Raw genomic sequence first — 24,112 nt, forward strand, 5'->3', positions numbered from 1 at the left:
GTCTGCTGGATGTTGGTACATACGTCTGGCTGTTGAATGAGACGTGCCTTGAGGGATGCTGCAAACGTCCTTGGTGCTGACAAGCACCTGGGACGGTTTCCATGAGAGAAAAACGATGACTGTAGTGTTTTTATGGAGGTTTGTGGCATTTTTCAGACCAAGACTGTTTATAAGTGCAAATATATGTATAAACATTAACAATAGATCCCCTGAATATCTGCATTTAGTGGCACACCAATGACATTGTCCGACAGCTCTCAGCTCTGCTTGAAGAAAAAAAAAACAACCAAATCTGATTGAAATATGGAAATCTGCTAATTAAAGCCCCAAAACAGAGGATACACAGTGCTGGGTTGTGAGTAAAGTATGTGAGTGGAATAAAATGTTAGCCATGAAGTGGGAGGCGAGATAGCGCCGTTTGAGTAGATAGCATGACAGTGTTTGTGAAGCAGCTGCAGGGTCTCTCCGTATGACAGCAGAAAATTGACTCGTCCTGCTTACCTTCCCTGCTAGCTCCAGGACATTGTTCATTCATTACTGGCCCAGCTCCAGTTTCTTTTTCCTTCTTTGCATCCCAGAACGCTTGTGATATTTTCCAGACGGTCGCCTCTGAGCCGTCAGCTGCAGTGAGAACTGTATATGATCTTTCCATTGACCCGTATCTGTTCAAAAACAAGTTGGCTCTCAATGTCTAATCTGTACTCCGCAGAGAGAGATGAAACATGCTTCAAGACATGTTTATTTCACAGATTTTTTTTTTTTTTTTTCATGGGAGGGAGGACAGACAGCTAAAAGGGGGGGGGGGGGGGACTGCAGTGAAGCGCCCGGCCAGGCTGCCCAACACAACGACAGAGGGCGAATGTGACAGTGTCATTTTTCACAGCTGGTGTAGAGGCTGCCGTAGAAAAAAATGGCTGGAATATCAACGGACACATCTCAGCATTTTGTGAAGAAGTTTGGAGGCGGGGGTGGGGCGGGGGGTCTAGGGAGAGGGCACCTTAAAATGACATTCCTGAAATGGTGAAGATAATTTGCTGTAAAACGGTATGAATACAGCCTCTGTGAAGTGGCATCTAAAGGTCAGAAGGAATTGTGAAGCTTCTGCTGTCAAGATACAAGACGGATCATCAAAAGAATAAAAAAGAGAGTGTAGCAGTCACTTGATTTCTTTTTTTACTTTTCCTTCTTTTACTTTTTGGTGACCACAAGACAGACTGGAGCACAATGCAAAGAAGAAGGTGAACGATTGTCATATCCTTCATCGAGACATGCACGCGAAAACGTGGATTCTCCTGTGCAGTATTTTGATATCATTGCCTGCACTTGGAAGACAGCAACACGCGGCCGCCTGCAGACTCTCCGGGGGATCTGAGTTGTTGACTCTTTGCAGAGTGAAGCTTGTTTATTCCATCTGCTTAAATGACATTTCCCCCTTGTCAACTATCCATTAACGCCTCTTGGTTCATGCCCACTTGACACAAGTATTATCAGAGCGCTCTGGCTTTTAGAGGCTTTGTTGCACTTACACAGGTCTACTTTATCTCTAATTACATCCCCAAAGGCCTATACTGTTGTCTGACTTCTAAGTAAAGGAAACTGGAAAGGTGTTATTATAAAAGAATTTAACAGTCCATCAGTGAATCACAACCGTTGTGTAACAATTTGTATTTGGGAGTTACGTTGAGCAAAGAACTGTGCTTGGATCTCCCAAGACCGATCCAGGCAGCCCGCGAAGGGTAAGACATCATGAGAGGGGTTTTGTCAACCTGGGCCCTCCCGGTCTCACCTCAGAAAATTGAAGAGTTGGGAGAGTTTACCAATCAACAAGGCTTTCAGAAAGTCAAGGAGAGATTTAAAGGACATTTTACGGTGAATAGGATGATATACTCATGGGAAGAAAAAAACAAGTTGGTGGATTCTGTTGTGGCTAGAATGGAGAAATGAAGACCATGAAGACTGCGTTGACCGCAGCCATACGGTAACCATCTTGGTCCCTAAACGTTTTGTCAACTGACCATTAATAAATGGGAATGTCAGTGTGTGGCATTTGACTGAGGGTTTTATTTTTCTTGCTGACTTTTCCCATGATGCTGTGCTGCTCCTGGTCAGATTTGTTGTTTTTTTTTGGTTCTCTATGTTCGATCTTTGTTCTCTAAATGTGCTCTAAACCCCCCTTGGTTCCTGAAAGCCATGTCAATTAGTAAACTCTCTTTATCTTCTTCCATTTTGGAGCTGAGTCAGTGCATACCCAGTTCTGAAAAATAAAAAACCTGAACCGCCCCCTGACGGGATGTTTTGTGGTTTTCAGAATCAGAATCAGAATCAGAAAGGGGTTTATTGCCAAGTTTGTTAACACACACAAGGAATTTGTTGTGGTGATTGGTGCAATACAATAAAAATAAAAATATAAAAACAAACAAATATATAGAGATAAAATAAGAGATAGGATAAAATAAAATGTATAAACAGAAATAAACAGAAATGTACAATATGAGGTTGCCGTATTTGTTCCAACAAAGGGTGAGATATTTAAACACCAGAAAATATGGACCACATTCTCACTACCCAGCTGAAATGACATATGCCCTCAGAGTTTGTTTTTTTTCACTGATGTGCCACATATCTGATTCCTTTTTTCAGAGCTACGCGGTCACAGAATCGCAATAGTAAATTCCAATTTTCAGATCAGAATGGTGTCACTTTAGTATGTGGTCCTGAATTAGAGATATATATGTATATCTGGTACATGGCCATGCAATATGAGTGAGAGAAGACATACCAAACCTCACGTGTCTGCTTACCTACACACGTGCTGAACATTGCCACCATCATCCTGCACTTACGGCACAGCAGAAATAAATCAGTAACGGTGGAGGAAAGCGTTGGTAATTCTCAATCTTTTCCCTTATAGCTGAGCAAGTCTTTGGGATCATCCAGAGCTAGAGTATTGTCACTTACAAAGCATTGATTGATTCATTATGAACTGTGTGTATCCCGCTTGTCTTGCAAATGTGACAATTCCTGTTGTTGTGGATATTCATGACACTTGCAGAGAAGTATCTGTGGCAGTCATGCAAGACATTCACAACTATGAGTCTGAACTGTCAAATCAGAGCTTCACCAAAAAGGATTTGTATTGAATGTAGTCAAAGAAAGCATACCAGAAGAAAAAAAGACAAAGACTATGTATCAAAACAAACCAAAGCAGTTGAAGACACCATTCAAATGTCCAGATTTGCATCCCAATCCAGTCAAAATCAAAAGTCACTATTCTAATTTGAGCCATATCCCCCACTTTGATGTGTCCTGACCCATTAGCAGCATTTTTGGGTGGTTCTGTAGGGTCTCTAATGTGGCACGTGTCTCCACATCAAAAAACAAGTCCCTGCCTCGGGTTTGGGACTTCAGAGGAGCCTCAAGACACTACTGCGTTGGGGGGGTTGCTGGCTCAGTGCTGACTCCCGAGGAGTCAGCACTGAGGAAGAGGGACGCCCGAGGAAGTAGATGACATTGTTCAGCTGTCTCAATGTTTCCTTCAAGTGGGACTTACTATGTCTCATGTATTTAACTTCTAAATCTTTCCTTCATGTTGCCTCCTTCACCCTCCGAGCTTTACATTTAGATGAAGCCTATTTGTCATTAAAGTTCTGTAATTTGGGGACCATTCCCACAAACTGGTTGCGATTAATAACACATATTAAGCAATTAACGTACCCCTACATCTAACTATAAATAAGCTGGAAATGGCTTCTGGTGATATGGTCTGTCTAATAGTTGAGTGACGGAGAAATTTTTAATTGATAAATGGCAACGTGTGTTCCGTCTCTTTTTGGGTGGTTGTAGTAGAGACAAAGAGAGACAAAACTGAAAGGAGGCAGACAACAATGGGTTCCTCCTGAGGGAAACTAGGCTAACCTTTTAAGTAGAAGCAACGCTCTTTTATGTTGAAGGCACCAGTTGACCTGACCTGGTAAGGTCCTCCCCGTGGAGGTATCTGCCTGAATCTCCTGCTATGCTGACATACTGAAGGATATTTTATTGTGCTTGCTGGAGGCATTACACCTCATTTCTGGACAGGAAACCACCCAAGATGCCACACAGAGCTCAGATTTGTGACTGGGGAATAAGAGCATCTGCTTCAGCCCACTGTCGACACCAACCTGTGTATGAAAAATGATACATTACTTTGATCGTTCACAGTACACATATTCACACAGAATCTCTACAAAGGGGACAAAGGGAAAAGGGAAGAGCTTGAAGAGAAGAATGCAAATTTGCAATTATGCAGCCCAGTATTCAGATGTTCCAGCCTTGTTTTCATCAACGCGTTGGCGAGCTGGTTAATGCATAGACAGCCTGAACTTTGAAGGTTATCGGAACAGCTTTCATATCCTGCTATGCAGTTTTTTCCACAAATGTTCAAATACTTGCATGCATCTTTAGTGTCTCTTCTTATCTCTAGTCTTTGTTGGTATCCTTGTCTGAATGACAGCTCTGCTGAAATGGTTTCCACACACTGAGGATGAATGAGTTAATATTGCCCAAATAAGGAACTTAACCTCATTGTCGGGTCCAAAAAGTCAAAGTGACAAAAAGTAATTCCCTCCAAAGGAGTTTTGACCTGCAAGTCAGTATCCTATAATACTAAAAATGCTGTACTTCATTTGTCAGAAGACTAAGAGCTATCTTTTTTCTTTTTAATATACAGTACAACAGATTGACCTAGGCTGAGCAAGTGATTAGATTTTCCTATTAAACTCTAATCACTGGAACACAGTAACACCATTGAGAGGCATGCCACTGCTCACCCCCTGTGGACCCGCTGTACTGCAGCAAAGACAGCTTTTGCATTCTGGTCATGTACGTGTTCAAACAGCAAGTAAACGAAAGCCTAACCCTGCACACTCCCACAGAGAGGGCCAGCAGTGAAAATGCATGTAATCAGCCAGAGCAGGGGGGGCAGGTTCTCTGGGCTTTACCTGGAATCAGTGCTCGGAGATGGAGACTTGGAATCTGGACACTGGGAGTCAGTCAAGTGCATCGATTTATGTGAAACTCCACAGCTGCCACTTTTGGAAACAATATTTCTTATATCTGTGCTTGAACATTCGTCCAACAGGTTGTCTGGCAAAATCAGTGACCCATGTAAGTGAATATTTAGCTTCAGATAAAGCAGGAAGCAGATATTTGAATGCAACCAAATGTGCAAATTACTGCTTCTTAGTTTTGCCCTCTGTTGTTCCTAATGTATGGTCATCTGACCAGCCTGCGGTCCACTACAATACACAGAGGACAGAAGTTGTGGGGGAATAAAGAGCAAAAAAATGGGAGGTTGTCCCTTTTCTGTATCCCAGAGGGCATAAGCAATTTTCAGCTCTAGTGAGCCTGCTCCAGGAATACCTAACACTGAACACAGAACAATGCTCAAGCTCATTTATTCACATCCTCCCATGGCAGCAACTGGCTTGTCATGATTTTTATTTCTCACCCCCCACACCAAACCAAAAGGGCAAATATAGGACCACTGACTCCAACGACTCAAACTGAATTCAGTGAAATGTTTTGTATTTGTTTTGAATGGTAGTTAGGACAAAGAGACACATTTACTGTGTGCATAACTTAAGTGTAGTATGTCTCTTAATCCGTTCTGAAATATACGAGAAATGAGGAAAACTTGAACATTCATTGAAAGAGGTGCCAATTATGTTCTGATGTGCTCTGTCAGGGGCGAAGACGCTGACTGCTGAGAGTTGCAGGTAAGCTCCATGATTGATAGCTGTAAGAGGGCCACTGCTGCTCTCCCCAGGTGACTAGGTTCAGCAAGTGTGAGCGCCAGTGTTTTTACCAGTCAGAGCTACAGCAAAGATGCTTTTCTTCTGCTCAGCAGTACAATTTTACTACCATTTATCACTGGCTGTTATGGAGATGCGATTGAGCAAAATGTAAAAAGTGCAGACTGGTGCCTGAATTAAAGCACGTCTTTGACTTTCCATGGAAGCCGAATATTCATGTTAACATGTCTAAGTACGAGAATGGAGGCTTTAAAACTGGGTCTGAGTTTCCCAGTGACCTTTTTGGAAATCAATGGCTATCCACATTGAGCTTAGAAAGGATTTGTGCATTTTTAGCTGACACTAGACGGATTCAGCTTTTGCGAGTGGTGGCAGAGATTTCAGGTGTGGGACGAGGCTTATGGCAGCTGGAGTTGGACAGAGGGCAGCATGGGAGTGGACTGGTTCCACTGTGCTACGACCATCGACTTTACTTCTCCAATCCACTTGGCTCAACTGAGCCACAAGTGTGTCCCTTTGGAACTGTTAGTGTTTTTGAATGTAAATCACTAGACTTAAACATTTTACGGGGATTAGGCGAGCTTAGCTCCATGGCTAATGCTATGATTAGGGATTTCTGGCACAGCAGATAAGTGAATGTTCAGTAGCTACTCAGCAACTGGGCTCAATGGTTAAAGACAATTGAGACTTGTATCAAACCAACGGTCATGAACAAGGCACATTTCCAGCTACAGAGGGCTTTCCCATAACACATCATTAACTTTCACTTCAGTAAACGATCATTGACCAACTTGATGTATCACCATCCAAGTTATCTATTGTCACCATCAAGCACAAAGCAAATTAATAACTTTGGTACATTTATTTAAGAGGATTTAACTAAATAAACACGATCATACAGAAATATGTGAAACATAGTTTAGGCATTTATGTTGGAGTATTATCTGCTGGCGTGCTGGAGCTTGACATTCGACTAAGTTTCTTGGACACGGCCACTTTGACTTTGCAAAGCTCTAATGTTAAAAAAGTAATGAAACTTTTGAAGAGATTACTAAATAAAAGGTCAAACAACTGCAGGAAATCTTCAGTCTTTGCTTGTTTTTGTTTTTTTTGCCAGTGAGCACTCCAGCACAGCAACAAATGAATCACCACATGGAGGCTGACTTTGGCTCCTGAGTTTCTCCTTCTACCCCCTAGAGTCCTGTTTTCTTTACACCCTCCCTTTCTCTCAATGTACAGTTGGAGACAGAGTTTTTGTTGTCTTTTTGACTTTATACACCACCACAGTGAAGAATTTGACCAAAGAGTCTGCATTCGCACTTATCTGGACTCTGCAATAATCTGTTATGGTGAAGAAGGAGCTGAACTGAAGTCGAACCTCCCGATTTACCAGTCGGTCTATATTCCTACCCTCAGCTATGTTCATGAGCTGTCGGTACTGACTGACAGAATGAGTTTGCATATATTACCATGGCTCTGGAACTTAAGGGCATCACCACATTCTGAGTTTTCTCCCTGGAGATACTTTTCCAGACCTCCACTGCAAGCACATCCAGTTTCTTCTTGTTTGTGGGCTGTTCTGCTGTCAGTTTTGTCTTCTGTCACTGAAAAAGATGTTCTGTTGGGTTGAGACTGACTTGACCATTGAAGAATAGTCCATGTCTTGGACCTCAAAAAGTCTTGAGATGTTTTATATTCATGGTTAGAGTCGTTATTTCTTTTCACATTCAGCTTTACCAGTTCTATATCGTTTAGCTCAATGTGACCAGAGAGTATATGGACCTATAAACCTAAAATGTATTTTACATCAGCAATTAACACCAGTGAACCTGTTCTCTTTGCAGCCATCCATGCCCATACCATAACACCGCCTCCACCATGTTTGACACATGCTGTGGATCATGAGTTTTCCTTCTTCACACGTTTCTCTTCCTGTCATTCCGATACAACTTTATTTTGGCTGCGTCTGTCGTTAACAGTAGTTTCCAACTTGTTGTAAGCTCTCTGCATTTACATTCATGAAAGTGTATCTTTAATTGTAGATTTGACATAATATACCTACCTTCTTCAGAGTATAATGGCCCTTTTCCACTAGTACCTACTCCGCGCCCCCGCTCGGGATGGCTCGTCACGCCTCGTACCGCCTCCACCCGCTTTGTCCTCGTTTGTTTTTCGACAGCCAGGTGAGAAGTGGGCGGGTTGGGGTGAAGCTGCTGTGACGTACTCGATTGCGCAACCCCTTTGTTTGTATCAGCGCTGATGAGAAATCAGCTGAGAGCCGCGAGCGGCTGAGAAAAAAACAGAGCTCCTGGCGGATCTGGTCGTTCCTTATCACCTGTCTACATCCCTTTTTAATTCTCTCCTCAGCCACCAGGTTTATGAACATCTGCACTTCAGAGTTGGATCACCAAACAGACGTTTGCGCTGTATAATAAAATCGCCGCGAGTCGTTCTCGCGCTGACTCTCCGCTTCCTGATTCAAACGTGTGACGGCCCCGCCCCCCGACCAGTCAGTGGCGTGGAGGGTGATGACGTCAGATACAGGGCCGATTCAGCACACTCAGAACCTCGGCAGAATAGGTACAGAAAGCATCTACTTGGCCAGCCTTTACCCGTCTCGGCCCGTAGTGGAAAAGCGCAAGACGGGGGCGTGGCGAGTAGAAGGCCGCAGATTAGGTACTAGTCGATAAGGGCCATAATTGACTTCTGTTTATGTTTTTAAGAGGGTTGTTTTCACCAAGTAAGGTTTCTGCGATAATCCACCAAAGCTGTAAAAAACTGTTGATTTGGCAACACCTGAGGTTTTTGCTATCTTTCTTATAGATTTATGTTGTTGTTTTAACCCAATGCTGCCCTCCTTCACTCCAACTGAGACTTTTTAGTTGTAGCTCCAAACAGCTGCCAAATGTCACGTCAATATCGGATATAAGCTCCAAACTTTTTACCTGCTTAATGCTACATTTTTGTGAATTCTCTTAAATAAACGCTGAGAATCTAGACTTTGATTGCATCTTGCCCTAAAAAAGCAACCTGGTTAGGTTTAGGCACCAAAATTGCTTGGCAAGGTTTAATAATACTTAACTTATGTATTTCAATGATTTGTAGAATATATCAATTTGGTGTTGCCAAATCAACAGTTTTTTATAGCTTTGGTGGATTATCGCAGAATCCTTACTTGGTGAAAGAGATTGTTTGACCCCAACAACTAAACAGTAATCAAAGCAAACACCCTGCAACACGGGTGAATGTTTAAGGTTAAGTGAAAGTGAAATCTTGGGTTGCCTAGGGATCAAAAGAATTTGATAGCACTGTGTGAGGTGAATTAAAGTGTAAGTTGGAAAGCTTTGAAGATAAAATGTCTGCCATAGTTTTGTCAGTAATTCCTTTTAAGGTTGTTATTGAGCTCTTGGTGGAATGGACTGTGTGTGGTGTGTAATTACACTCCTTTAAAGAATGCATGTACAGTATACTTTATAAGGACCATTGATCATAAAAAACACCAATAAGTGCAAATACAAAAGTCTAGAAGCACAGAAGAAATGAAGAGAGTGAATTGAGCAAGCGATTTAAGCCACAAGCTAGTTATTAGACATAATGTGGTTAAAAATAAATCAATCAAAGTGGATGGCCAGACAAAAGCGTGGAAAGTGGTTCTGCTTTGAGCACTCTGCATAACTTATACATGCTAAGGTGATAACTGTAGCAATACACGTGCTTTCAAATGGCAGTAATATTTTTCTTCTTTCTTTTTTTATAAGTTATATGGATTTCTACCTTGAGAAATTGGATGCTGGAGTTTTTTTTTTTTCTTTGTCTTTCTAGGTCTGACAAATTCAGTATTTGTAATCACTAAATTAGGCACAACCAGGTAATTCTATTTATATGTTGCAATTCAAGGTTATTTAAACTAATTACATAAAAAATGAAATGCATTAAATCAATATGTGTAAACAATACATACAATATTAAGGGAGTGAAATAATAAAATAAGACGAATAAAACATTTATAAAGCGTTAATATCAATCAAGTAAATAGAGTGGCAACAAGGACCCAGACAGCAAAGAAAATAATATTTTTCCTAAGCATGACCCGAATTTAAATTTCTTTTAAAGTCAGTCTCATAAATCAGACATTGCACTTATTTTCACCTTTGCGACATGCTTACCTTTCACAACCCTTGCCATAACCTACGTCAAAACCAGCTTGTGGGGCCCAGGATCGCTAAGTGCATTGAGCAGGAGCACTATGTGCTGAAGCTATCGCCCTCGTGCAGTTGGCGCATGTGCGAATCCCTGTTGCTCTTTACTTCGTGTCTTTCTGGCCTTTGCAATGTATGATGTTATTCAAATTAGACCCTGTTATGACTGTTGGGCCACATTTTAAACACTTTCCTTCACTGTAACTAAGCAGTCAGTTCCACAGTTGGCCCATGTTAAGGCTAAAAGCGTCTGCTATCTCTGGAAAACATTGGCCCGGTTTCCCAGATCAGTTAAGTAGTTCTTAACAGCGAAAGACTTCTTTCAAACCTTTTTAAGGAGCCTGTGAAAGAAAATCGCGTTTCCCAGAGTTGCTCTTAGCTTAAGAATCTCTTTCATTAAGAAGGAAATGAAAGATGCTGCTGACCCAGTCAGCAGCATCTTTGTGAGTCTTAGTGAACAAAGACTCACAGATCCAGGCGCGTCAGGCAAATCAATATCACACCAAGCAATGAGATATTAAAACAATGCACCCCGCACAAATTTTGATTTCTATACTTTAGATTTATATTGTTTAGCATTCATTGGTGACAGCAAAGGGGAAAAAAAAGAAAAATAAGGAATAACAATTGTGTTCCTGTATATGCTTTATGCATTACGCACAAATAAAACGATCATCATGAATATCATTTATTTGATAATTTGGCTGCTATACAGCATGTTCTCACTGCAAATCAACCGCGTCACCGTGCGCGAAGCAGAACTGTTTATATGAACGCATTCGTGCGTCAGCACTTCAGTTCCATGGACGTGCTGTCGGACCGGGCTGTCCAGGCAGCCATGACACCGATCCTCCTGCGCCGTGCCTGAGCCCGAGCACCTATATGTGTGATGACAGGGAATTAGTGCATTGAGGAGCAGCCCTGCGTGTCTCCACCAGTGTTGTGCTAGTTACTGAAAAATAGTAACTAGTTACCGTTACTAGTTACTCCATTAAAAAGTAACTCAGTAACTCAGCTACTTAGACCAAAAAGTAATGTGTTACTATGAAAAGTTACTTTTTAGTTACTTTAAATAAAAACATTATTTTAAATGCTCCCATTTCATGCCCCTCTAGCCTTCATTTCAGCAGGTGCTGTATGGATTTACATTGTGCATCCTGTTCTGCATTCTGATTGGCTAAACAGTCTCCCCGCTTCATCAGTTCCTGTATCAATAACGTTGGTTGCTTAGCAACAAGCTGAGAACGGCCAATGAGCTTCAGCAGCAGCTGAAGAACAGGAGCCTTTGATGAATCGTTCATCACAGTCTCAAATATAACCAATGGGGTCGGTTTATAAGAATCTTTTTGCCCAGAAGAAAAAAGAGCGAAGACAACAACCCATAACTATTTTCTTCTCTTGAAAAAACACAGCTACACCGCAGGGTTTAGGATAAAGAGACGCTACAGCGCGAGTCGGGATGCAGCAGCATCAGAAGAGCAGTGGAATACGTGCGAGGCGGGGCTGATCTCTGCAATTTGAAGCCCTCTATAATTGTAAAAAGAATTTCACTTATCACGGGTTCTTTTTGGAACCCTGCGAAAAACCAGGGATTGCTGTAATTCCACGTTGCAAAAGTCGCCATGGCTCGCCATGACCGCTCATGTTTTTGAACGCACACGCCCACTACGTTTCCTCTGGACTCCGCGTGTGGGGAAAAAAAGCTTCACTGTAGCCAGAAATAAAGGAGTAACGCACCGTTTGGTAGCGGTAATTGCGTGACTGAATTTAAAAAGTAATGCATTAGAGTATTGGTTACCGCAATACTAACGGCGTTACTAGTGTAACCCGTTACTAAATAACGTTAGTCCCAACACTGGTCTCCAAACATCCGCAAATACAACGTTGATGAATGCAATAGTGAAAACGCTCAAGCAGCTAAATACACTTCAGAATATTTTTTTGAGGTGAAGGATTCTGTTTTACTAGTCAGGAGGATACAATGTGGTCCTATATGCTGAATGATCGTTAAGTTAATTTCTCCTTTCGCCCATCTTTCACATTTAATACAAACAATACATTCCCTCATTATTCTCTTATCAAGACTATTTAGTTGCAGTCTTGTTTTCATCATGAAAAAGGGTCATTGAATTATATTTATCATCTTAATTTTTCATTATAACACACATAACGCACAGGCAGCAGGGAATTAGTGTGTTAGGTAGCAGTGCTGCGTGTGAAAATGCGCTGATAGTGATCGGTGATCGATTTGCCTGGCATCGATTGATTTGGTTTCAGAACCGGACAGCTCCTCCAAAGAGCTTCTGAAAGAGCGAAACTAAAGGACGGTGTTAAGAAGTCATCTGGGAAACACCCGTATCTTAGGGTTCTCTCTTAGTTGAAACCTTCTTTGAACCTCTCTTAAATCCTTAAGAGAGGTTGGATCTGGGAATCCCGGCCATTAAAAGTTGGAAGATTAAGTAGGAGATGTTAGAAAAGCCAGGGTTAGGGTTAGGGTTAGGGGAGTCAGCAAGATTTTGAATAGACAATTAAAAAGCATAACCCTCCTTCTTTAAACCAGCCACCAAAACCACCAGGGTACATGATTGCTCAAGTCCTGTTCACTAAAGAGCCCAGATAAAGGCCTAAATGCACCTGCTATCTGGGTGTATGTTTAAAAGTGGTCATTGTAATGTCCACATTTGCTCTGCTGCCTTTCACATGGCCTATTTACCCCCATTCGGCATTCAGGTATAATTATATTCAGCCTGTTTACTTCCCCTTTTGTGTTATTTTCTTCCCCTCTCCATGTAATATGACAGGTGTCTAATGGTGAGATCCTATTTATGCACTAATTATGAAAAATATGTGTGCCGGAAATCTGTGCCTCTAATTGCCAAACTAATTGGTGTGCAGACCAGAATTATCACTGCTATTTTACAAATTAGATGTGATAAAAGCTGGATCGAAACAGAAAAGGGCACACTGATAATACTGTTTGTTTGATGAAACCTATTTATTTTGTTATCTGGAGCCTCATTCCGCAGAACACTTAAACCATTTATTTGTTAAATGATAGCATGGGGGTAGCTGAAACTGATGCAGTATTCCTGTAAAAGAAAAGTTGATAGAATATTGATGCTTTACTCTGTTTTACTGTTAATGACAAAAACTTTTTGTCTTTTTATCTCTTACAGGTCCCATCTGAGTACGAGGTGGCAACGAAAGACCCAATGCCATGGATGCATTTAATTTCACCTACTGGAATGCCTCTGAAGGCAATGAGACGGAAGTGGTGGAAGATAGTGAAAGTGCCTATAAGACGGTGGAGGTGGTGTTCATCGTGCTGGTGGCTGGTTCCCTCAGTTTGGTCACAGTTATTGGCAATATCCTGGTCATGCTTTCCATCAAAGTTAACAGGAACCTACAGACTGTCAACAACTATTTTTTATTCAGCCTTGCATGTGCAGACCTAATTATTGGACTGTGCTCTATGAACTTGTACACAGTTTACATAGTAATAGGCTACTGGCCCTTGGGGCCCGTGGTGTGTGACTTGTGGTTAGCTTTGGACTATGTTGTCAGCAATGCATCTGTCATGAATCTTCTCATCATTAGTTTTGACAGATATTTCTGTGTCACCAAGCCCCTCAGCTACCCTGTAAAAAGGACCACCAAAATGGCAGGAATGATGATTGCTGCTGCCTGGGTCCTTTCCTTCATCCTGTGGGCGCCTGCTATTCTCTTCTGGCAGTTCATTGTGGGCGGGCGGACAGTGCCTGAGAGGGAGTGCTACATCCAGTTCTTTTCCAATGCTGCCGTCACTTTTGGCACAGCCATCGCTGCCTTTTACCTGCCTGTCATCATCATGATTGTGCTTTACTGGCAGATCTCCAGAGCGAGCAAGAGCCGTGTGAAGAAGGACAACCGCAAGCCATCGGGAGCAAACCCAGAGCCTCAGTCACCGGGCCAAAGGAGAAACAGCACAACAAAGCCCAATAACAACAATGTTCCAGGGGAAGAACCGGGGAATTCCCAGAACCAGAGTGCTCACGATGGGGCCAACCAGCACGATGAGAGACTGCAGAATGGGAAAGGACCGTCCTCCGCCACTGCTGATGGAGAAACTGAAGCTGACGATGTGGCAAGAGAGAACTGCGCTCCTGGAGATGAGAAGGAGAGTTCCAATGACTCAACATCTTGTAGTGTGGCTGCTTCCAATCCGAAGGATGAGGAACCGGCGGCGTCTGCAGCCAACTCCAGCGCAGAAACAAGCCAGCCACCCCCACGTCAGCGAGCCAAAGCAGGGGGCTCCAAACTAACCTGCATCAAGATCAAGACAAAGTCACCAAAGGGTGACTACTACACACCATCAAATGCCACCGTTGAGATTGTCCCAACCACAGAGCGGCAGAATCACGTGGCCCGGAAGATCGTGAAGATGACTAAACAACCTCCAAATAAGAAGAAGAAAGGGGCACCGTCACGGGAGAAAAAAGTCACCCGTACCATCATGGCCATCCTGGTAGCTTTTGTGGCCACCTGGACCCCTTATAACGTGATGGTGCTTATCAACACCTTTTGCTCCAGCTGCATCCCCAACACAGTGTGGACTATTGGTTACTGGCTGTGCTACATCAACAGCACCATCAATCCAGCCTGCTACGCCCTGTGCAATGTCACATTTAAGAAGACATTCAAACATCTTCTACTCTGCCAATATAAAAGTAGTAGATCGGCCAGATAAAACTACAGGCCGAAAAAGGATGAGCTGTCTGTATGTCTGTGTGTACATTTGTGTGATTGTGTTTAGTCATTTTTGTCTGTGAAAGAGGTTTGAAGAATAACAAGAGTACATTTTGAAATCACTTTCCATATTTTTTATCATTAGTTTTCCAAATTCTCTCAATAACCGGTTGTAGCACTTTACACTAATTCAACTGAAGCCAGTTGCATTGAGATGTGTTGTGTTGGAAAATCATGGATGAGGAAGCTTGTGAAAAAAATCTGAATTATGGAGACAGAGCTCAGAAAAGAGAGGTTGTATAAGCAGGAAACAGGGAGTGACATTGGACTGATTAAATATTAAGAAAGACAAACAGAGAGAGATCTGTGCTGTACGGAAAACACAAGAAAACTTCAAAATGGGAAAATAGGGCTGACTGAATTTACAAACCTTTTAGGTTTAAAGTTCAGTGAAGACACTTGTAGATAACTGTACATATCAGTGTATATTCTATTTATGTGCGCACACATGGGTGTGTGATGACACTGCATATGTGTTCACACCCACTTGTGCCCCTCTGCTTGCTTTATTCCAGAGTGTGATCAACTTCATGGTACTTCCAACCAGCAATACTTAGAATATGGTGTTGTTTAACCTCTGGCACAGTCACATCAGGACTGGTGGTTGTACCATATAACCAACAACAACAATCAGTAAACAGCTAATTATAATTTTGGCTTCAAAGGGTCTGTTTTTACTAATTCAAAAACACATCAAATTGAAATGTCTGTTGCTGGTGGTATTAAGGAAGTACTTTGTCATTTTGTGGTATTTTGGCCCTTTTGACAGTGGCTTAAGAACCTCATGGGAGCTGTTACTGTTGAACATTCTCCCTAAGTTTATACACAATAATCTTTGCAGAAGTTTTATTGAATTCACAGTAAACACTTCAAAAATTAACTGTCTAAGTTAAGGCAAAATGAAACCCTAGTTTATTTTACTACAACACCACAGCTAGCAAGTGCCAAGTTCCCTTTTGTTTACATCCTGTATTTAGCTAAGACATAGCAATGGAGCAAATTAAGTATATTTTACGCAAGTTAAAGCTGATAAATGTTAATCATCAATACTTTTTACAGAAACTGCAGCAAACTATTATACGAACTGATTTGAAAAATGATGAAAAATAAATAGCAGCGGGAAATTTGACGTAGAACAAATCTACCAATCATTTTTCTTGTGGTCCACGTCAATCCAACGGCAACCACCTAAGTAAGATGTGTTGCCGTTCCAATTGGCCGCTGGAGGCTGGCTGCAAAAGATGTTAAAATACCAAACTTAACAGCAAAGCAGGCACATTTCTAGCCTGATTCAAAAAACATTTTGGGCTCAATCATTTGATTTCACATCCATGACAACTCTCAAGTCCATTCTTCTCCTTCATTGCCAAGTTTTGTGTGTGCAAACGCAGCACAGATGCATCCGGAGTGTCAGTCATAGTTGTCTTCTTTTTTATCAAATTCTATCGGCAGTTGACAAACAGCAAAATTGGCGCACCACTACCAATAGGTGGTAAAGAGTGTTAGTTTGCAAAACCAGTGGATTCTTCAAGGGTCAACATCGTTAGAGACACAATGACTGAAAGGACCAAGGAGAGAGGTTTTACCCGTCCAGCATCCTATGTTTTGCTTCAAACTGCCGTTAATGAAAAGCCACCTAATGAAAAGCCACCTAATGCTGCGCTGGTACTTGCATTAGCCGCACTGCTGGTCTTGACCCTTCTGAGTACATCCTTGATGGTACAATATCATCTTGTAACATCCTCTCCTGCATGGAGTCTGCTCACTCACATTATAAGTAACAAACATGTAAAAGAGCACATTTTTCTGCAGTAACCAAAATGCAACTCTTACTACGAGCATTAACATCTGATAAAGATAAGAAAATACCACTCACATGTACAAGTACAGGTAGTTCAGTCCCACCCATCCATCTGATCATTATCTATACCTGCTTATATTTAGTCAGGGTCAGGGGGGTCTGCAGGAACGTATCCCAGGTTTCCTTAGGCGAAAGACAGCGGTACACCATGGACAGGTCGGAAGTCATAAACATGTTTGTTTAAAAAAAAAAAAAACTTCATCTACCAGCACCACATCTGATTAACACGTTAACACACTGTATTAATGTGTTTACTCTGTACAAAAAGCATTCCTGTTATCCAAAGGTTTTGGGTCATGGACCTCTTGTTTCTTACCAGGGTAAGGACTTATTCCCACATAAATGTCCCCAGAAAACCCATTTGAGAAGATGCATGGACCCCAATAACCATTATAGGTAATACCTAAACAGACCTCATTAATAGACCAACAAGTTCAATGAAACAAAACAAGACAAAATCTCATGAGATTGTTCAGACTCACTCTTTCATTCCGTCATCCTTCCTCCTATATCCTTCACTTCGGCTTTTACTGCTGAAAGGATGTGGAGGGTTAATTTCAAGGCAGCCTTTAAGGGCAATTCATGGCTTCCACGCTCACTTGTGCACAAGACCTGTGTGATGTAAGTTTGCATCTGCACCAGTCCACAAGAGTTCCTTTCAAACAAATTTGCAGATGAACTGATTCATCTAACATTTAGAAAAAATTAAAAAAAGAACAATTTGAAGTCTAGTTTTAGGTGGAAACATTGTTATCCTGGTCAGCCATCTTCTTCTTTTCCCTTTTGATGCAAAGATTTGCCTGGTTCCTGCGTATTCAACTTTTATATCCAGGGGTATTACTGGGTGATGCAGAAGAAACTGCCTCTGGACGCCATTGGACATGCATACAACCGTTCAGAATAACGACGCATCCAATATAGGCAGAGAGAGGCAACCAGATCAACAAATCAATCAACAAAATTCAGTGAGGAGGGAGCATGGGGGAATGACTGTTGTCAGCTTTGTACAAAATAACTTGAATGGGAGGAGAACCAGAACCATTTCACAAAATGATTTTTGCAAAGTGAAGAGGGGTGGCTGGCCAGGCCAGAGACTTGTTAAAACCTCTGTATTGTATCTTTAGCATTTGTTCTTAGCAGATCTGTCCGTAGCTACTAACATATGGTAATCAGAAAAGGACCTACTTTGTTGTACTTTACAACGACAATAAAGATCAATTTGATTTTTACTCTATTCCTCAGAAATATTGCACATGCATACGTCCAAAGCGTCGGTGCAGCCGACCCAAAATATACTCTGAAAACACCTGTCTTCAGAGCTCTAATCAGTTCTAGCATGTGGACGCAGAAGCCATGCACGAAGCCTTGAGGTATTTTGGCTGTCACGTCTTTCGGTACTGAAGAACTGAAGCAGGTGGTGGGAGTTCAGAGCTGTCTGGCGTTACTGTATGTGCGGGTTGCTCCCGCGTGTGGATGGGAAACGCCATTCGATCACACTGATTATCGGGTGGAGAACAAGTGCTGTACTGTAAACGTGAAGATCTAGATGTGTATGTGTGTGTTTGGATAACTTGCTTGGGTGTACATGCTGGCATGATTGTGTGCTCGAGTGCTGGAGTTTACTCCTGATCACAGGTTGCGGCCTCGTGATTATTTTTAAAAAAAGGGCTATTTCTATGTCGTTCCATGGTTGTCATGACGCATCTCCTTTTGATGTTACGATTCATTCGAGTTAATTAAATCTCAATCATCAGCATTAGATTAAAAGTGATAAGTCGTTGTGTTTATTTTAACAGCAGAAAAAATGAGAAAATATCAGTTTAATGAGAGGCATGTTCCGCGCATTCATGCGTATCATCCATTATTTCAGCCTATTAGACCGTCCTCAGCTCTGGTAATGTATGCACGCTTGTTGAAGTGATGAATATGCAGGAGGATTCACCATCAGGAGGTTGCCACAGTGGCTGGTAGGGGGGCTTTGCAAAGATTTACGCCTTGCACCAAATAGCTCCTCAAGGCTGTCGGCTTTAAAGAGAGATCTGGGACAGATCCCATAATGAAAACTCACCATGAGGCAGATCAGATTACGGGTTGATGTGGAACACCTACATTTCAGATTAAAGACTGTCCATTACATGCTCAGCTTGTGCTTTCATGCGACACGCCCATATCCCAATTATTGCTCCACTCAATCCTCATCCTTGTTTAGTCTATATTCCTTCTAAAGTCATAACCGCTACAAAAATGTACATGCATATCATTTAGCTTGCTCTGTTTTTCATGAGCTTCTTCTGCATCTCTGGCTCCAGAACATCCCTTATTTGCTGCTAAATTACAGTGAAGACAATGGCATTGCATGCATATACCTTTGTCTCCTTCCCGTCGCATCTTTGGTCAAAGAAGTACCCGGGTCAGTTCACTTGTCACACTTAGTGACCCACTGCATATGGAATCACTCTTTGGAGAAGAATAATTGAATAAAATCTGATTAAATTATTCAAATTAAGTCCCCCAGATGATTAAGCGCAGACCTAGAGGACCAGTTTGCTTAGAACGAGTGATGATATTGATAGCAAACTTCAAGGGAGGGGAGTCATTTTGAAGTCATCCATGCGGGTATTGCCTCCTTTAGATATTAAAACATATCTCAGTTGTCTCTGTTGCCATGGTACATGACAAGCAGTACCGTCTTTGACTGGTTTTGGAAAACAAGGTGCTCACAGGGGCACACAGAAAACAAGATTTAGGCAAAGCACGATTTTTTACATCATAATCAAAGTAAAATAATTGTGGGGACCCGGTGACCAAAGATGCCTAATATGGGACCTTTTGATAAATAATTGGGTTTACTTAGATTTAAAAAAAATTAATGTGCAAGTTCTTAAGAGAGGCAGCAGCCTAGTCAGTAGGATAATCCATCCATACGCTCGACAATCGACAACTAAAATTTCTGTGATTTTTGAACGCTAAATAGAGTTTCTTTGTACGAACCAGAGCGTCTCTGATCGTTTCTCATCAGACATGATGCCCACAGGTTTAACTCAATGTTCCAACAACCCAGTTTCACAACATATTATTCCCCAAAGAAGATGTTGCAACTCTTAGTGGACGTTATTTGAATTTTTCTGGCTGTAAACAAAAAACAGTCATGAGGAGTTTCAAACTATTATAAAAGGTTTTATTTATGTCCCATCCTTATTTATTGGACTGTAAAACCCGGCTTCATCAGTGTTTGACATTCTACTCCAGTAATTAAAATGAAAGTGGAGACGTAAAATAATTAGTTAAGTATTTAGTTAATAGACTGATATAGAATTAAGTGGAATCAAAAGACTTTATAATACTTTAATTAATCCATCCTGCAGATTGTTATTTTCGTCTATAAGTAATGGAGCACAAAATGAAAAGTTTGTTTGAACTGTATTTCAGACGTTCAGTACAGCGTTTATGGGCATTCTCTTCAAAAGAATTCAAATTATGAAGTAGTTTAAAAACAAATTAAGGAGAACTAATACCCAAGTATCTCACATTTTTCACATGGGTACATTTGTAATTTGTTGTCCTTCTGTACATCATGCATGGTCCAAGAGAGCCACCCAAGTGTTTGTCACGTTGGCGAGTGGAGCCATGTTTGTCTGACATCCATCACACATCTCTTTTGGCGACTAAAACAGCTTTCCATGGCATATGATTAATCTCCGCTAAGCTTTCTGAGTGATAACAGCGGGAGAGTTAGCGGCTCTCAGCTCGGGTAGTGTCCATCTCCATCTGAGGACATGCTTAGGTGTTTAGTTGAAGGTGATGGCTGTTTATAGCATCAGGGGGCGAGGAAAAGGTTGAGACGAAAACAAAAAAAGAAGAGCTCTGTGCAGGACCGAAGTTCTTGCATAGCATCTCACCCCCTATACAGAAATGTTGGGAACAGGAGTCGTTTTTTGTATGAGGTCTTGCCTGGAAGTGACTCGGGAGGGCTTTATGACAGGATGACAAAGTGTTGTTTCGTGACAGTGAAAGAATGCAGCTGTCATGCATGAAAGCGAGAGAGAGCCATCTGATGGCCCCAAGGTGTGAGTTGTGCATATGAAACAGATGAGCACGCCTTTGTAAGCGCGCTTACTCTGGGAGAGGGGTGGGGGTGAAATGGCGTCTGCTGCAGACGAGATCCAAAGCTTTAGGATCCCACAGCAAAGTGGACCATGTTTGGAGAAGTTGCAGCCACTGTGGGCAGGTCAGCCAAGGGTTTTAGTGTCCCAGACAAAACCTGCTACCTGATGTAAACACAGTTTGATACTTCACCGTTTACCGTCCCTCCTGCTCCTTTTATTGTGCGTCATTCTTGTGTTGTGCAAACAGAATCCCTCCTTTCTCCGTTTGTGGTCCTGAAGCTTAACGTTTTATGAGTCCATTCACATGTCTCGCCTACGTATTCTGGCGTTCATCCGTCTCAAAGCACTTAAAACAAACATTAATATTCACCAGATCATAATGTGCCGTCAGAGCTAGCTGGGCTCCTGTTCACACGGCTTATGTCAAAGGGCTACACTCCTTTTACGGAGTACATGCGACATGAACTGAGACCACTTCAGGTTCAATGTTTCTACAACTTTGTGCAGCAACACAAAGGAGAAAAAAATGCGGCGGCTTCTCCACGTGGGAGAAGAACTGGAAGCAAATATCGTTGGATTGTACGGAGCAATTTCAAGTGCCTTATCCAGAGTGACGTTCACAAATTGCTCTTTTATCCTTAAATCCCTCCTGTATCTTTACGAGTGTGTGTCCTGGGAGGTGTAGATGGAGCTGCAGTGTGGCGCGAGTAATTCAGTCTTCCTAAATAATTCTCTGTCTTTTCTCAGCTCTGAGCTCCCATCACATAATTTCCATCTCAACTGCTCGTTGGCATGCGAATGAAAAGTTTAGACTGAACAATCTGAAAAAGGATCATCTCATTTTGCTTTTAAATAATCAATAAAAACAGGACATAATAACAAAATAAAATCATGATGACACAAAAGGCTGTTTTGGTATAATTCCCATACAAAGTGTGTACAAATGGGAAGCCTGAGTTTCTGTTTTTACGTCCACATTTTGCAATCAGTAAAGGCTGTTGAATCTGTCATAATAATAATAATAATACTACATTAGATTTATTTAAGGCGCCTTTCAGGGCACTCAAGGTTACCTTCACAACATTGATTAAAAGAGCAAAAAAAGGACTACAATATGAATGCAATAAAATCAGTAATCAGTAGTAGCCTGGGGGGGGGTTAAAGTGAGTAGGCAGTTTGAACTGGTGGGTTTTTAGATGCGATTTGAAGATTGATAGTGAGTTAATGTTAATCAACACAGAAGTTGAAGAACTGAACTGCACTTCATCGACTGACCACTGGGGGCTGTAATTCAGTCTCCACTGACCCCCTTATGTCAAATGTGAAGTTTTACAGCAGAATTAAACATATTTATAGCCTGCTACAAGAAGTGGTTTTGATCTCCAAAGTTTGGATTTGATATCCATGACAACAGTACAGAGGTGCTTTTTTTTACCTTACTATATCAGGTAAAATGATTTAAAGCCAAACATTTTCCAAGTTAAGCATTATTAAGGTCTTATTTTTTGGTTGGTTGAGGGGCGGAGCTTAGCTAAGTAGCATCCAGTGGAAGGTCCAGTTGGTCAGGGGTAACCTGAGGACAGACTCTAGATCAACAGATGCTACCTCGTGCAGAAACTGGGGCAGCCAAGTCCTCTGCTCGAGCCACCACCGCTCCCACACACCCTTCCAGGTCGACTTCCAGGTTGCTCCGCTGGGACACCGAGCCAGGAGTGAGGTCTGCTGGGATGGCTGAGTGTCGGAGCGATCACATGTCCTGGCGGAGCTCGGTCGGAGCTCCAGTAATCCTCAGTTCACCTTTGGCAGTACTCATTTCAGGATAGATTGACAGATTTTTATCACACTGGATGTTAGGTAGAGTTAGCCAAGCTAAAATAGCTGATTTGTGGTAAATTAAGTAAGGTGGGCGTGTTTACAACCAGCTTCCAGATTGGAATAACTGGTGGAGTCATCCAGAACCCCAAAAATTGCCCTTCAGAGCAACCCACAGAAAGTGTATGTGTCAGTGATGTGTGCATGCAGATTCTTTTTCTTCCCTCTATTTATTTAAAGCCATCCTTGGTATGAAAACATCAAATTAGGTCAAATATGTTGGCATGGATCGTGGAATATGTGTCTGTTTCTCTGTCATCACTTTTTGCCTGTTTTAGTAGTAAAAAGCTTCCAAAGACTCATGTAAACACAGCTGTCTGTGCATTTACATGCAGATGTATATGATATTGTACATTTTCTATCATATTTTGTAAATCTGCGTCTTTTATCAATGTACAGATGTAGTATTTTAAATCAGAATATGACCAGTGTACAGCCAGAGTTTCTTGCCTCTCTTTTAAAAATGTTCCTGGAATTCTTTGAGGATATTACGGATTAAGAGAGTTTTCAAACAGGATGTTAATACAAAAAGTAGAAGGTGAAAGTGTATATGTTGAATTTGTGGCGCACATGAGTTGCCTAGAAATGGATTCCTTGCTTGGAAAATGAGAGAGTGGATTCTCACTTTTCCACTTTGAAGCCGAGTTTCTGGGGAGTTGCAAGAATGGCTTCTGCAGCCGGAGAGAGGGAAGAAAGAGACCCCAGGAGGAGGACGTACGCTAAAACTAGTTTCAGTGTGGTCCCAAAATCCCAGAGGCGCGAGCGCTTTCATTTTGATTTTCACCTGTAAATTCATGAGGCGTCACGCTCTCTCTGGGAACAGGCTGCTTCGCTCACTGGACTCCATATATAACTTTTTTGCAGTTTACCAATCCTGCGGAGGGGAGTTATGTTGAGAGTCTGAGGTGTGAGACCCAACGTGAACTTCAAGGGTCCCAGACGTTTGCTTTCAAAATAAATTAATATCAGCAAAGGAATATATATATATATATATATATATATATATATATATATATATATATATATATATATATATATATATATATTTCATTTGCTTTTGTATGTAGGTGTTTATTGTGCTTTCACCCACTGTGGCTTGTGGCTTCTCTTGCAATAGGAAAAATAAACTCCACAGTATATTGTTTGCATTGTACATATTTATATGACACTATATGTGACTCAGATGTGCTCCTTTTAAGATGTACATGCACATGTTTAATGGCAACTATCTGAATGTCCCTCCTCCCCCCGAAAACCCCACGTTTATTCTCCCCTCCACACTTCCTGTACAGTCACAATGCTATGGATTTCCGTTTTTGATGCATACTTGATCACCTGTTCTCACCGGTCCCCCCTCATGACGCTGTAAGATGAACTGCATTAAAAGTGGTTAAAATTGTACCATAATCTCTCCGAATGAAATTCAAATAAAATATATATGAAATGTGTTTGAAAATTGTTTTTTATTACTTTTTAATTGATTGATAGGAGACACAA

The 24,112-nt window shown here is 41.6% G+C and overlaps 1 protein-coding gene across 1 annotated transcript in view; it reads left to right on the forward strand.

Moving 5' to 3' along the window:
* Positions 1-24,103, forward strand: part of chrm2a (cholinergic receptor, muscarinic 2a) — a 110,237-nt gene extending 86,134 nt beyond the window's left edge. Inside the window, exon 3 of the mRNA XM_061715153.1 lies at positions 13,168-24,103. Within this exon, the coding sequence (XP_061571137.1) occupies positions 13,209-14,717 (1,509 nt within the window). The 5' untranslated portion in view covers positions 13,168-13,208 and the 3' untranslated portion in view covers positions 14,718-24,103. The remainder of the gene's footprint in view (positions 1-13,167) is intronic.
* Positions 24,104-24,112: the final 9 nt, after the last annotated feature.

The sequence above is a fragment of the Cololabis saira genome, chromosome 23 (genome assembly GCF_033807715.1).
Source record: "Cololabis saira isolate AMF1-May2022 chromosome 23, fColSai1.1, whole genome shotgun sequence".
Taxonomy (NCBI): Eukaryota; Metazoa; Chordata; class Actinopteri; order Beloniformes; family Belonidae; genus Cololabis; species Cololabis saira.